General features: G+C 50.3%; 1 protein-coding gene across 1 annotated transcript in view; it reads right to left on the reverse strand.

Annotated features, from left to right (window-relative positions):
• CATSPERD (cation channel sperm associated auxiliary subunit delta) overlaps positions 1–14,168 on the reverse strand; it is a 47,394-nt gene that overhangs the window by 11,873 nt on the left and 21,353 nt on the right. The window contains exons 9-15 of the mRNA XM_058537907.1: positions 10,761–10,911; positions 9,757–9,852; positions 5,027–5,109; positions 3,577–3,753; positions 2,319–2,432; positions 1,438–1,527; positions 608–666 (exon numbers count right to left, since the gene is read on the reverse strand). Coding sequence (XP_058393890.1) covers positions 608–666; positions 1,438–1,527; positions 2,319–2,432; positions 3,577–3,753; positions 5,027–5,109; positions 9,757–9,852; positions 10,761–10,911 — 770 coding nt within the window. The remainder of the gene's footprint in view (positions 1–607; positions 667–1,437; positions 1,528–2,318; positions 2,433–3,576; positions 3,754–5,026; positions 5,110–9,756; positions 9,853–10,760; positions 10,912–14,168) is intronic.

The following is a 14,168-nucleotide window of genomic DNA, read 5'->3' on the forward strand; positions in this document are numbered from 1 at the left end:
GTTTATTTTGGAATAGCCAAAAGAATTGCAATTCGGGATGTGCCTGCTATGGCAAACCATAGACAAATCCAGCTAACAAAGGAGGGGAGCTGCTTTTATAGAGAAAAGGGGGAGTAGGGCGGGGCTGTTCTAAAGAAAGTCCATTGGGGGAAAGTAACAATTCAGGGCAGCAGCGGCTTCTCATTGGCGGAGCTGCAGCGTTTCTCATTGGCTGGACTGTTGCCGGGTGTGGAGAGAAATCTTCCTTCTGTAATAAAGTCATTTACTTCCTGTCCAACATGCAGGCTTCTGTCTCTTCCTGTTTGGTGTAATTGACCACGTGTGATAGGGCATGAGAGCTCCCCATACAGGCCTTCCTGACTCCAATATAGTTACAGTTTCTTTTATTAATTTCCATAGTAGACACCCAGAAGTGGAATTTCTGGATCATATGGTAATTCTGCGTTTAATTTTTGAGAAACCGCCATTTGCAAAGTGTTTTTAGTAGTTCTTGCCTTACCGTCCCGGGAATGGCGGAGTCTGGATCTCGGCCCTGCTTTCCCGGCTCCCGCTAAGGGAACCCACAGACAGCCCAGGCCCACCTGCCACCATCTGGGTGACAACCTACCTGGAGGTGAAGCTGGGGTCGGCCCTGCCCCAGCGGTGCTGCTGCCTCAGGGAAATGTTCTGCAGAACCGAGAGAGACAACACTGATTGCAACCGTGGAACAGGCGGGGCGGTCCCGAAACCAGGGTTCAGGGAGAGGTGGAGGCTGGGGCGGGGGCGTTGGGAGGAGGGCCCCGGAAACCATTCAGCCCTCCCCTGGTTCTAATTTCACGGGAAGCCCGTGAAAGGCTTCCGGAAGCTCATGGAAATGATCGCCCCACACTCCTTCATTCCCTCGCTGCCTTTGTCCTGGGGACCCATAGTGAGATATGACTTTGTTTCCCCTCGTATTTAGCTGGGATGTGACAAGGACTGGTCCAAAATGTTTGCTGTGGCTGACTCATGCGTTGTCAGGCCCCTGTCCTGTGGAAACTGCCTGACCCCATCCCAGGCTTCAGGGGTCAAGTCCAAACTTCGTGGTGTGACCGTGAGGCTGGCTCGGACCTACGGCTCCCCGAGACCCATATTTGGCCAAGCCCCTCCTAGTCCCCCCTGGCTCGCCCCCGTCCCGATGCCTCGGTTTACCCAGCTAACATGGGTCTCACGCCCTCCTCGGGGCAGGGTTAGGTTCCCTGTTATGTCCTCCGCGCCTCTCCTGTGTGACACCTTGATGATGTCACTCATCTGGGTGATTGCTGCCTACCCGGAGTGGGGAGGGGCAGGGCCATGTCCCCTTCAAATCTGCAGCGCCCTCCCCAGGTGTGTGCAGGAAGGGCAGGAGGAGGGAGGGTCAGGCCGAGGGGCCGGGCCCTGCATCTCACCAAGCGGTTTGGGGCGGGTCAGTGGGCTCACCAGTCTGTGCTTGGTGTTTCCGTCGTAGGTGTAGCCGTCCTCGTAAATGACGGCCTGTAGCCCCAGAGAGTGGGGGTTGCTCACCATCACCTGGGGGCGGCAGGAGGGGCATCCGAGGTGCAGCGCGCAGGCACGCAGCTCACACCCCAGCGCATCTTCAGACTGGAAACCGAGCCTGCTCTGCCAACGCAGCTGCCCGTGCAGTCCCCCAGTGCACCCCCCGCCTCAGCTACGCCCCCAGTGTGGCCTCTCGGCCCCGTTCTGCAGACAGCTTGCAGCTGAAAGACCCAGGCCCGACCCTGGTGCGTGGAGGGGCCCCGAGGCCCATCCTGCAGAGGGAGGGCGAGATGGGAGACTGCTGGGTGAGAGCCAGAGCCAGCCTGCGGCCCCCAGCACGTCACCCCACGTCCTTACACCAATCTGCCCGCTTCCAGCTGGATTTCCTGTGCCCGGGAGTCCAGGCTGGGACACCCCCTGTTTCTCACGCTCCTCCCGGTGCACGAGGGAAGGACGCATGAGTCGCGGCTCCTGGCTGGAAGCAACAGAAGCCGGCTCTGGCCGAACTAAGAGGAAAAGGAATTTGTGGAACAGATATGGGGCAGCTCAGACGAAGGGTGGAGAATGAGGCACAGAGAAAGAGAGAAAGGAGGCCGGGGAGGCAGACGGGCAGCCACAGCCCCCCTCACGTCCAGACACGTAGAGGCCAGTGGAAGAGACAGACAGACAGAGAGAGTTTCTACGGAGCATCATGAGTGTCTCTCCACGGGGTGATGCCAGAGAATTTCCAGAGTCTGGGACTAATGGGCACAGGGGCGTGAGGCCAAGGATGCTGGGAGACCCACATATCAGAAACGCTTGTCGAACAGAGAAGATGTCCTTACGAGTGGGACCGGCGACGTGCCGGGCCGGGGTATCATCAGAGCGCTCAACTCCAACTGGCTGTTCATGTCAATGGTATACATTTTGTTTTCAAATTCTCCTTGCAGAAGTTCTACCTAGTTAGAAACGCAAAAAAGTAAAATAAAAATAAATAGCGCCTCTGTCCCCCAAAAGAAAGGGCAGCTGGGCGGGAAGTAGTCAGTGGTCCCCGGTAGGGATGGAAGCTTCTAGTTGCTAGTGCAGCAGCTGCAGAGTATGTCCTGTGGGAAATCGCCCCTCCACGTGTCCTTGGGCATGTGGCCTGGCCCGCTGACCCCACCGCTGTCTCAAGGAGTGGGTTCTGATTGGCTGCCCCCTAGCCATGTGATTGGTCCAGGAATGGGTGTGGCATCCTCTCCGAGCCAATGAGATGTGGGAGACACACTGGGATTTCTCTTGGCTTCTGCAGGGCTATGATGAGAGACCCTGTCTCTTGCCCAGGATAATGTGTCAGGGTGTCAGGTCTGCAGTGTCGGTGGCCGGCTTGCTGCCGTGATGTGAGAGCCTGGGGCTTCCCAGGGGCATCAGGAGGAAGCATGGAGCACCCCAGGGGGCAGAGTGGAGAGACGGAGAGAAGCTGGCTTCCTGGTGTCTTGATTTGAGTTACTAGATCAAGCCTTACCTGAAGTCTTCCCCCTTCAGACCTTCTGGCTACATGAGTCAACAGTTGCCTTTCTGGTTTAAGCCCATTTGATGTGGATTTTCCGTCACTTGCAGAACAATGAATCCAAATCGGTACATACATATTTCCATATTTCTATAATTTTTTCCCTCTTTAATCAGTCCGCTTGGCCAGGGTCAAATCTGAGCCCCATGGCTTGGTGTATACCTTGAACCCCATCGAATTTCCCTCTCCGAGACTCTCCAGGTAAGTTACTGTGGGACCATAATGGTTCATTTGACTACTTTAAAAGGGGAGTAATCCTGATAACCACACCGTTTATTTTATTCTGAACAATTTTGAGGGTTGGTTGACTTCCTTGTTACAAAGAACATCTAATAAAAGTGAAATATGTTTCTACTTGAAATAAGGGACATGAAATTGTACAAGATGAGGGTGCCAGCCTTTGGGGCTCTGGTTGCCAGATTTAGTGGTTTATGTGAAATTCAAATTTAATGTGTGGTTGCTGGCTACAAATGCCCAACCCTGGGTCTTTGGGATTTGTCTTTTTTTGAAAAGAGTGCCTTGAAACATTGACCTGAACAGTGAAGATCACATACTTTGCAAACGTCCACTTGGAGCTGGGGATCCATGAGAATCGCCTGGGTATTCACGGGGCACTTCTGGAAATCGAACGCTGGAAAAACCGAATCAGGAACTGGGGTCAGAATTTCCAGCATCCCCACATTCGTGAACATCAGGGCTGCCTCCTGGGACCAGATGTTTTGGTCTGCAAACTAAGAGAAAAATGGTTTCTGAGATCAGGCCATTCTGGGTCTCTGAGGATTTAAATTTTAGCTTATGATTTGGGTTTAAAGAAGGCAGACCAAACCAAGAAGGGAGCACAGCCGTAAGTACACTTTGCTGAGATGCCTTCTCTTTAGCTTCATTCATCCCTTGGTGGTTAAATTAATAATGAAACTCTGGGTTTCCTCATCAGAGAGGATACCCAGGAAATAATTCTTTTTTTTTCTTTTTTGTTGAGGAAGATTGGCCCTGAGCTAACATCTGTCACCAATCCTCCTCTTTTTGCTTGAGGAAGATTAGCCATGGGCTAACATCTGTGCCCATCTTCCTCTATTTTGTATGTGAGGCGCTGCCACAGCATGGCTTGACTAGCAGCATGTAGGTCTGTGCCCAGGATCCGAACCTGTGAACCCCAGGCTGCCGAAGTGGAGCACGCGGACTTAACCACTACACCACCAGCCCGGCCCCAAGGAAATAATTCTTTACTTGTTCACGGGTCATGGACCTCTTTGGAGAGTTGGCTGAAAGCTATGGAACCTCTCCCCAGAAAACGCACTGGTCATCAGGGTTAAGGCTTCAAAGAGATGGTTCCCGTGTTGGTGCCCCACACCCAATACTCTCATCCTAATTCCATGGTCAGGCAACTTTTGGGAACTATGGTGGCTGCTGAGGTAGCAGTCAGCACATCTGGAGGACTTTTCTGGCTCGTGGCTAACGAGTTAGGGGCCTCAGGAAAGAGAGAAACTTGAACTTCAGTGTTCTCCCTTGTAAAACTGGATGCTATTTTCTCCTTCACGAGGTTGTCGTGAGGATGAAATGAAACAGATAAGCGAAATGCACAAGATAGTGTGAGACCATCCCCGCGCGACCACGTCCTCCCTCTGCGACCTCGGACGAATGAGGTCACCTCTCTGAGCCTCGGTTTTTCCCTCTGTCCAATGGGGACAATATACGGATACACATCTTAGGACGATGGTCAGGTAACAGACGGAAGGCGCTCAGATCAGACCGGCCACATTCTAAGTGCTCAGTTTTAGCTGCCAGTTTTGTATTTTAATAATTATTAAAATTACTATTACCAGTAAAATGACTGAATATTAATGTTAATAATTTAACATTAATTAGAATTCATGTTATATTGTTACTATTATATTAAAATACTATTACTACTTTAATAACTAGAGCCATATCTAGCTTTCAGGAAAAGGATCAGACATTTGAAAACAAGACCGTTATTCCTTACCGACCGGGTAAGAACCCTACTTTGATTAGAGAACTTGACAAGATTCCCAGGTTGCCATAGTATAAATTATTCTCCCGAGTTAAAACTGCCAGTTCATTTTCATCTAGGGAAAAGGCAAGACAGAACAAAAATGGAAATGAGAGTTGTTTCAATGCACAAAAATATAAAAAGTTAAAAAAAAATGACCCTAAATTCCATCATGTAGACCTGGGGTCAGCAAACTTCTCTAAAGGACCAGATGGTAAGTACTTTCTGCCTTGCTGGTCATGCGATGTCTGTTTCGAGTACTCAACACTGTGAATGCAGCTATGGACACCTCGTGAATGAATGGGCGTGACTGTGTTCCAATAAAACTTTATTGACAAAAACAAGTGGTGGGCCGGATTTGGCCCTCAGGCCATGGTTTGCTGACCCCTGACATAGGTAACCACTGTTGACATTTTAGTAAACATCCTTTCCAATAGTTTTATGTACGTGGGATCATATTCTGGAACCCTTTAAGCTACTTTACAACCATTTTTTCTTTCCTGCCGTGTGCATGAATGTACCCAGATGAACCATCACTTATTTAACCAGTCCCCCACTGATGGACAGCGAGGTTGCTCCCGGTCTTTTGCGGATACAGAGTTCCAAGGCACGCGGGACACCATTAAAAGGTTTTATGAAAGGGGGCGACGAGATCCAATGCATATTTTTATTCTTTTAAAAAAAGACAGTCAAGGACGTTTTGAGAAAAAGTGAGGCTTGAAAAAAGCCTCTGATGTAGAAAAGTGGAGGTGTGTTTGCAGAGCAAGGACCGAATTAACGTAGCTGAGGGTTTCTCAAACTCAGCTCACATTTGGGGCCAGATGGTTCTCTGCAGTGGGAACTGGTCCTGTGCATTATAGGGTGTTGAGCAGCATCTCTGGGCTCACCCAGTAGATACCAGTAGGTATCTACTATCCCCACAATCGTGACAACCACAAATGTCTCCAGACACTGCCAAGTGTCCCCAAGTTGAGAACCATGGGGCCCTCAGGGCAGTGGTGGGAAGTTGGATAAGACACAAGATACACAGACCTGAATGTCATCCTTGTGAGTGAGGACTTTATCCTTTACAAAATAAGGAACTATTAAAGATTCTAGACATGGGAAGCGATGTGTACTCAATGGTTTAATAAAAAAAAAAAAAAAAAGAAGGGAGGGGGAAGACAACCCATAGCATGGGAGAAAATATTTGCAAATCCCATCTCTGAGAAGGGACTTGTATCCAGAATATATAAAGAACACTTCCAACTCAATAATAAAAAGTCAAACAGCCCAATTAAAACATGGGCAAGGGATCTGAATAGGCATTTTTCCAAAGAAGAGAGACAAATGGCTGATATGTACGTGAAGAGATGCTCAACAGCATTAGTCATTAGGGAAATACACATCAAAACCACAGTGAGATACCACTGCGTACCCACTAGGATGGCCACCGTCAAAAAGACAATAACAGGGCCGGCCCCGTGGCTTAGCGGTTAAGTGCGCGCACCCCGCTGCTGGCGGCCCGGGTTTGGATCCCGGGCGCGCACCGACGCACTGCTTCTCCGGCCATGCTGAGGCCGCGTCCCACATACAGCAACTAGAGGGATGTGCAGCTATGACATGCAACTGTCTACTGGGGCTTTGGGGGAAAAAATAAATAAATAAATAAAATTATTAAAAAAAAAAAGACAATAACAAGTGTGGGCGAGGATGTGGAGAAATAGGAACCCTCACACACTGCTGGTGGGAATGGAAAATGGGGCATGTTCTGTGGAAAATAGGCAGTTTCTCAAAAGGTTAAACATAGGGACCATATGACCGTACAGATTTCTAGGTGTCCACCCAAGAGAAATGAAAACATGTCCGTACAAAAAACTTGTACACAGATGTTCACAGCAGCATGATTCGTAATAGCCCCAAAGTAGACACAACCCAAATGTCCACCAATGGATGAATGCATAAACAGTGTGGTCTATCCACACGCTGGAATATTATTCAGCCATGAAAAGGAGTGAAGCCCTGACACATGCTACAATGTGGATGGACCTTGAATACAAGATGCTCAGTGAGAGAAACCAGACACAAAAGGCCACACAGTGTGTGCTTCCTTTTATATGAAATGTCCAGAATAGGTGAATCTATAGAGACAGAAAGTAGATTAGTGGTGGGCAGGGGCTGGGGGAGGATGGGAGATCGCAGAATGATGGCTAAAGGATACGGGCTTCTTTTGGGGGTGATGAAAATGTTCTAAAATCGACTGTGGTCATGGTTGCACAACTCTGCGAATACAATAAAAACCACTGAATCATACACTTTACACGGGTGACTCGTATGGTACGTGAATTATATCTCAATAAAGTTGTAACAAAAAAAAGGGGAAGAAAATGATGAATTTGCTCAACCTGCGTCTTAGTTCATTCAGGCTGCTATAACAGAATATCATAGACTGGGGGGCTTATAAACAACAGACATTTGTTTCTCACGGCTCTGGAGGCTGGAAGTCCAAGACCAAGACGCTGAAGATTTGGTGTCTGGTGAGAACCCACCGAAGCTCCAGAGGGAACAGGATGATGGCTTCGGGGCCTGCAGGCCTGGCCAAGGAGAAACGGGTGCTCTCCCACGCTGCTGATGGGAATTCAAAATGGGCTTTGGATTTGCATTTCTCCACTCCCATGTTCATTGCAGCATTATTCACAAAAGCCAAGATCTGGAAACAACCTACATGTCCACTGATGGATGAATGGATAAGGAAAATGTGGTCCATCCATACAGTGGAATATTATTCAGCCTCAAAAAAGGAGGAAATCCTGCCATACGTAACAACGTGGATGAACCTGGAGGACATGATGCTCAGTGACATGAGCCAGACACAGAAGGACAGACGCTGTGTGATCCCCTCACAGGAGGAAGCTAAAACAGCCAAACTCACAGAAGCAGAGAGTTGAGCGGCGGTTTCCAGGGGCGGGGGGAGGGGGAAATGGGGAGATGGTCTTCAACATGAATATAGTTTCTTTTTTTTTTAAATATTTGTTTATTTATTTATTTTTTCCCCCAAAGCCCCAGTAGATAGTTGTATGTCATAGCTGCACATCCTTCTAGTTGCTGTATGTGGGACGCGGCCTCAGCATGGCTGGAGAAGCAGTGCGTCCGTGTGCGCCCAGGATCCGAACCCGGGCCACCAGCAGTGGAGCGTGCGCACTTAACCACTAAGCCACGGGGCCGGCCCATCACGAATATAGTTTCAATTGTGCAAGATGAACACATTCTAGAACCCAGGGGTCCCATGTGGTGCCTATAGCTGATACTGTACTGTGCACTTAAAAATTTGTTTGGAGCGTAGATCTCATGTTAAATGTTCTTATCGCAATAAAATAAAAATTGATATGCAATGGAAAAGACTAACTTTAGATTGACTCACACAATAATATGATACCATTTATGTGGGGGAAAAAAACCCAACCTACACAGATGATGCTACATATTTTAAGCAGCTCTATACTTGATATATGTTGTGAGTTTTTCAACTGGCTGGAAAGATACACCCCAAATTCCTAACAATGCACCTCTAGGAAGTTGCAGAGGGGCTTCGATTTGGGGAGCTGGTCAAAGGGACTTTATACTTGTAATGTTAAAAAAAAAAGTCTTTAGGGGTTGGCCCGGTGGCGTAGTGGTTAAGTTCATGTGCTCCGCTTCAGTGGCCTGGCTTCGCGGGTTCAGATCCCGGGCGCGGACCTACACCACTCATCAGCCATGCTGTTGCGGTGACCCACATATAAGCTAGCGGAAGATGGCACAGATGTTAGCTCAGGGCCAATCTTCCTCAAGCAAAAAAGAGGAAGATTGGCAACAGATGTTAGTTCAAAAAAAAAAAATCTTTAAAGGGCCATGCACCACTGATATCATTGTAAACTAATTTTTATATCATTCATTTCTGTAATTATAAATGAATTTTAAACAGGTGCACGGACACAGATGGTAGGGTGTAATGCAATGATCAGCAAAGAGGGAAATATTTTAAAAGTCAAGCGGCCCCACAGTTTGTTACCTTAACGTTGTCAAGCCAGGAACTGTGTTAGGAGGAAAATTACACCGGCGTATTTCATCTTTCCTGACTGAACTGGTCAGGACAGTCACAGGATGGCAATTTACTGGCAAAGAAATCCTGAGGGTGCCATCTGTTATGGGCTGAATTATGTCCCCTCCAAAAAAGATGTGTTGGAGTCCCAACCCCCAGGACCTCAGAATGCGACCTTAATTGGAAGTTGGGTCTTTACTGAGGTGATCAGGTTAAAAGGAGGTCATTAGGGTGGGCCCTAATCCAATAGGACTGGTGTCCTTATAAAAATGGGAAATCTGGACACAGACACACACAGAGGGAAGATGACGTGAAGACACAGGGGGAAGACGGCCGTCTGCAAGCCGAGGAGAGAGGCCTCAGAAGGAACCGGCCCTGCCGACACCCTGATCTTGGACTTCAGCCTCCAGAACCGTGAGACGATAAATGTCTGTTGTTCTAAGCCATCCAGTTTGGGGTACTTTGTTACCGCAGCCCGAGCAAACTCACACCCAAGTGACATCCCATTTCATCGGGAAAGGGCATAAAATTTTATGCCTGAGTCATTCTAGAATGGTGACAACCACGTTTGGGTTTTGTTTTGGCCGGACTGGATCCAGCGGGTCAGTGGTTAATAAGCCAGGTGTAAAGCGCTTCTAGAAAGCTACCCGCAGGTGGCCCACGCACTTGCAGCCACAGTGTGGATGCTGATGTTGGCTTCGGAAATGGAAGAATGCAAGATGTGCCGTCCTTCTTGTACCTGGACGGGGTCGACGAGCTGACCTGGGAGACAACAGGGTAGAATCGTGAGATCTCTGCACGTGCTGGGAAGGGGCCCACCCCACTCCTCGGTTCTTGACTCAAATGATAAAGATTTGAGGAAAATACAGCACTGGGATGAAATGTTGTGAAACATGGTACAGAAGACGCTTAGTTTAAGAAAATGCGACCCCCGTACAGCTCCTGGGTTTGAGGCTGTTGAGTTTATAAGGGAAACGTTATTTTGCCGTCTGGATGCATGAATACGATGGAATGCCTTTTACTAGATGGGCACATGTATAAGGAGTAAGACAGAGCTTTCTTTCTTGAATGGGTTCCCCAAATGGGTGGGCCAGCCCTGAGCCCTTTCCTTGCCTTGGGAGGAAACAGCCATGTTCAGGCAGCCTGACCGATGCTGGGTAGCTGGCTGCAATTGCAGGTGCTCTTGCAGCCACATCTGTGCCCAGAGGTCCCTGACAGCACCTCCTCCTGGGAGGGCTGCCTTTTGCTCCTTATGCCGGCTGGCAGGCTGGGGGTCACGTAGCCCTGGAACTGCCAGGATTCCCCAGCAAGGCCAGCTAGAGGGGCTATGCCATTTACTGATTTTTCTCTGGCCAGGGGCCGTTCGAGTGGGTGGCCCTGACGCATCTCTCAGTCACTAATCTCTACCCCAAAGCAAGATCTGCAGTTCCTAGACTGAAGACTTGGACCCTCTGCCCTAGGCATCTGGTGACTTTCAGAACCTGCCTACGTGGCCCTGAAGGTCCCACGAGGTGGGGAATGGGGCGGGCGGGGGGGCACAGTGAGGATGGCGAAGCGAGAATGGGCTCATCGCCATCCGCTAAGTCAGGGAAGAGGAAAAAACAACAGCTTGTGCTTTCTCCGCCCAGAGGGGACACCGAGTGGCAGCCCCGAGCCGGGGCCTCGCTCACCTGCGTTTCGGGAAACCAACAGGCTCTTCTCGAACCAGAAGATCAGAATGCCTTTCTGGCCCGGGGTGATGAGGATGTCGAGGGTCCCGTTGTAGTCAAAGGGAAGCCCAAAACTGCGGTTCAGGGGGTGGTCTGAGTAGGCGAACATGGCCTGAGAGAAAAAGACTAAGGAATCTTGGGCAATAAAAGAAATTGCCTAATCGTGTGGCGATAGAACAGCGTGGGTCCACGTGTTCTGTTATTCGATCCTTCTTCAAACCTTATTGTCTGGCCCGGTGGTTCTCAGCTTGGGGTGACTCTGCCCCCAGGGGACACTGGGCCATGTCTGGGACGTCTGTGGTTGTCACGACTCGGGGAGCTCCTGGCGTTGAGTGGGTGGGGGCTAGGGATGCTGCTCAACCCCCCACAGCGCCCAGGACGGCCCCCACGACAGAGAACTATTCACCCAAAATGTCCACAGTGCAGGCTGAGGGGCCCTGCCCTCTCTCCTTCTGCTCTGCAAGGCCCGTGGTGGCTTCCTGCACCTGGATCCCCCGGCTGGTCTCTCTCCCTCTAACCCGCCTACGCCCACACGCTGGATTCTTTTCCTAACAACCTTCAGCATCAAGCCACTCACACCTTGAGACCCTGTAAGGGCTGGCTCTTGAGTCAAGTCTAAACTCCTCTGTGTGGCTGTCAGAGGTCTCTCTTATCTGCTCTGTGTGGAAGACCTGACAGCACTACTCAAGGATGGAATTTAAAAAAAAAAAACAGTGACTGGTTCATAAGCGAGTCCCATCAAGACACCTGCGTCCCTTTCCCAGAAGATGTCCCAGGGAGACGAGGGAGAGATCCCGGTGGCATCCTTGGCCAGCGTCTCTGTGTTTGCAGACCTACTGGCTTGCTTTCTAAGCGCCTCCCGGGGCCCAGAGGGAACTGACGGCTCACGAGGAGGATGGATCGTGCATGGACTGCTGAACTTGACTCGTCCCGCCCTGCTGCGCACACAGGGGCCGGGCCCCATCTGCACGACTACGACGACGACGTGCTAAGAGTCTGTGAGTTGGCGGCCCCCGGCGCATCCCCACTGTGTCGTGAATGGGCTGGCCTTGGGCCAGATGCTGAGAGCAGCCTCTGCCGGGAGCTCAGCTGAGCCGCCAGGTGTCAGAGCAGCCGATTGAGGCAGCAAGCCAAACATGAAGGAACGCAGCCTTTACTTGCTGACTGCGGTGGGGCAGGCAAGAGACGGGCCAGAGAAACCTCGAGTGCCCCCATTCCGTTCCTCCCCACCACGGGAGGGGCGCACCAGTGGAGGGTCCGCTGGACCCGTGCAGGTGTGGGGTTCATCTTGCTCTGGAGGGTGCCTGGACAAAAGGCGCCTGCAGGTTTATGCACCCCCGGGGCCAGGGATGGGGAGAGGGCTAGGAGCGGAAAAATACTGAATCGGAGAGGAGGAAAGTGTCTCCAGATTGGCAGAGGCGCCTGAAGGACTTGAGCAGAAGACCACAGATAACAGAGCCAGGAGTGAAGGCGCTGGGCTCGGAACGCAGACAGGCAGGGAGCATGCCTGGCCAGAGCCCGAGTCCTTGAAGGCGACCCCTTCAGAGCCTGGGTGCCCCACACGTTTGGACTGGGGAGGGCAGCTTTCCCCGGGGACGCCTGCTGGGTAAAGCCTTTGTGATTCTCTGTGGTCGGGCCTAGAAATCATGCACGGGTTGTACCCAAGAGCTGGACTGAATTCTCGGGAGTTTCAGAGTGGTGGGAGTGTCTCTGTTATTCAAGGCAGGCCCTGGCAGGTTAAACGTGGGGGACCCCAGATGGGGGCTGGACCAGCCACTTGATTAGAAGATGGGGCCTTTCAGCCACGGGTATCAGCCCAAATTCCGGAAGCTTCCTGAGGGTGAGTCTCCCCTGAACTTCAGAGCTGCACACACCCCCACTCACAAGTTTTGCAATATCAGGGTACTGACTGTACTCAATGTTTTTCTAATTTAATATTTTTTCGTCAAGTGCAGTTGACATGGACTGCTCCTCTTCTTAACTTAGTCTTATCCTAACTGAGATCTGGGAGGCCACAGGTTTCATGGACTGATTTTCTGAATACACATGAAAATAATCGTTAAAAAGAGTTTGACATGAGGCATTTAAATGATCTGGTGCGCCATCAGTGACACAGGCACCACACCCCGTGTTTCATCCCCAGTGCTCATCATGGTGCTTAGTACCTCCTGGACACTACCCAAATATTGCTGAGTGCGTGACTTAACGACCAAGGGAATGCAGGGAGGGAGGGGTGGTGGGTGTGTGGGTGGGTGGATGGGTATATGGATGAATAGCTAGGTGGATGGATGGATAAGTTGGTAAATGGATGGATGCACAGACAGACGGATGGGTTGGTGGATGGAGGGATGGATGGACGAATGGATGATCAGATGGGTAAATGGATGGGTGTGTGGATGGTCGGATGGATGGGTGGATAGGTGGGTGGGTTGGTGGATGGATGGATAAGTAGGTAAATGGATGGATAAGTAGGTGGGTGGATGAGTGGATGGGCAGACGAGTGGATGAGTGGATGAGTGAATGGATGGATGTGTGGGTGGGTGGGTGGATGGCTGGCTGGCTGGCTGGATGGATGGATGGATAAGTAAGTGGGTTGATGGATGGATGGCTAGGTGAGTGGGTTGGTGGATGGATGGATGGATGGATGGTTGAGTATATGGAGGAATGGATGAGCGGATGAGTGAATGGATGGATGTGTGGATGGATGGATGGATGGACAAATGGACGTATGGATAAATAGGTAGATGGATGGACGGATGGATGGATGGATGGATGGATGGATGGATGGATGAGTAGACGGATGAATGGAAGAGTGGATGGGTGAATGAATGCATGTGAAGATGGGTGGGTGGATGGATGGATGGATAAGTAGGTAAATGGATAGATGGATGGATGAATAGGTAGGTGGATGAGTGGATGGATGGATAGGTGGGTGGGTTGGTGGGTGGGTTGGTGGATGGATGGATGAGTAGATGGATGAATGGAGGAGTGGATGACTGAATGGACGGATGTGTAGATGAGTGGGTGGGTGGATGGATGGATGGATGGATGGATAAGTAGGGAAATGGATGGATGAATAGGTAGGTGGGTGGATGGGGGGATGTATGGATGAGTGGATGAGTGAATGGATGGATGTGTGGATGGATGAACGGATGGACAGATGGATCTATGGATAAATAGGTAGATGGATGGATGGATGGATAAGTAGGTGGATGGATGCATGGATGGATGATGGATAAGTAGCTAAATGAATGAATGGATGGTAAGCAGGTGGATGGACGGATGGATGAATAGATGGATGAATGGAAGAGTGGAGGGGTGAATGGTTGGGTGTGAAGATGGGTGGGTGGATGGGTGGATGGATGGATA

This window comes from Diceros bicornis, unplaced genomic scaffold, assembly GCF_020826845.1.
Source record: "Diceros bicornis minor isolate mBicDic1 unplaced genomic scaffold, mDicBic1.mat.cur scaffold_73_ctg1, whole genome shotgun sequence".
Taxonomy (NCBI): domain Eukaryota; kingdom Metazoa; phylum Chordata; class Mammalia; order Perissodactyla; family Rhinocerotidae; genus Diceros; species Diceros bicornis.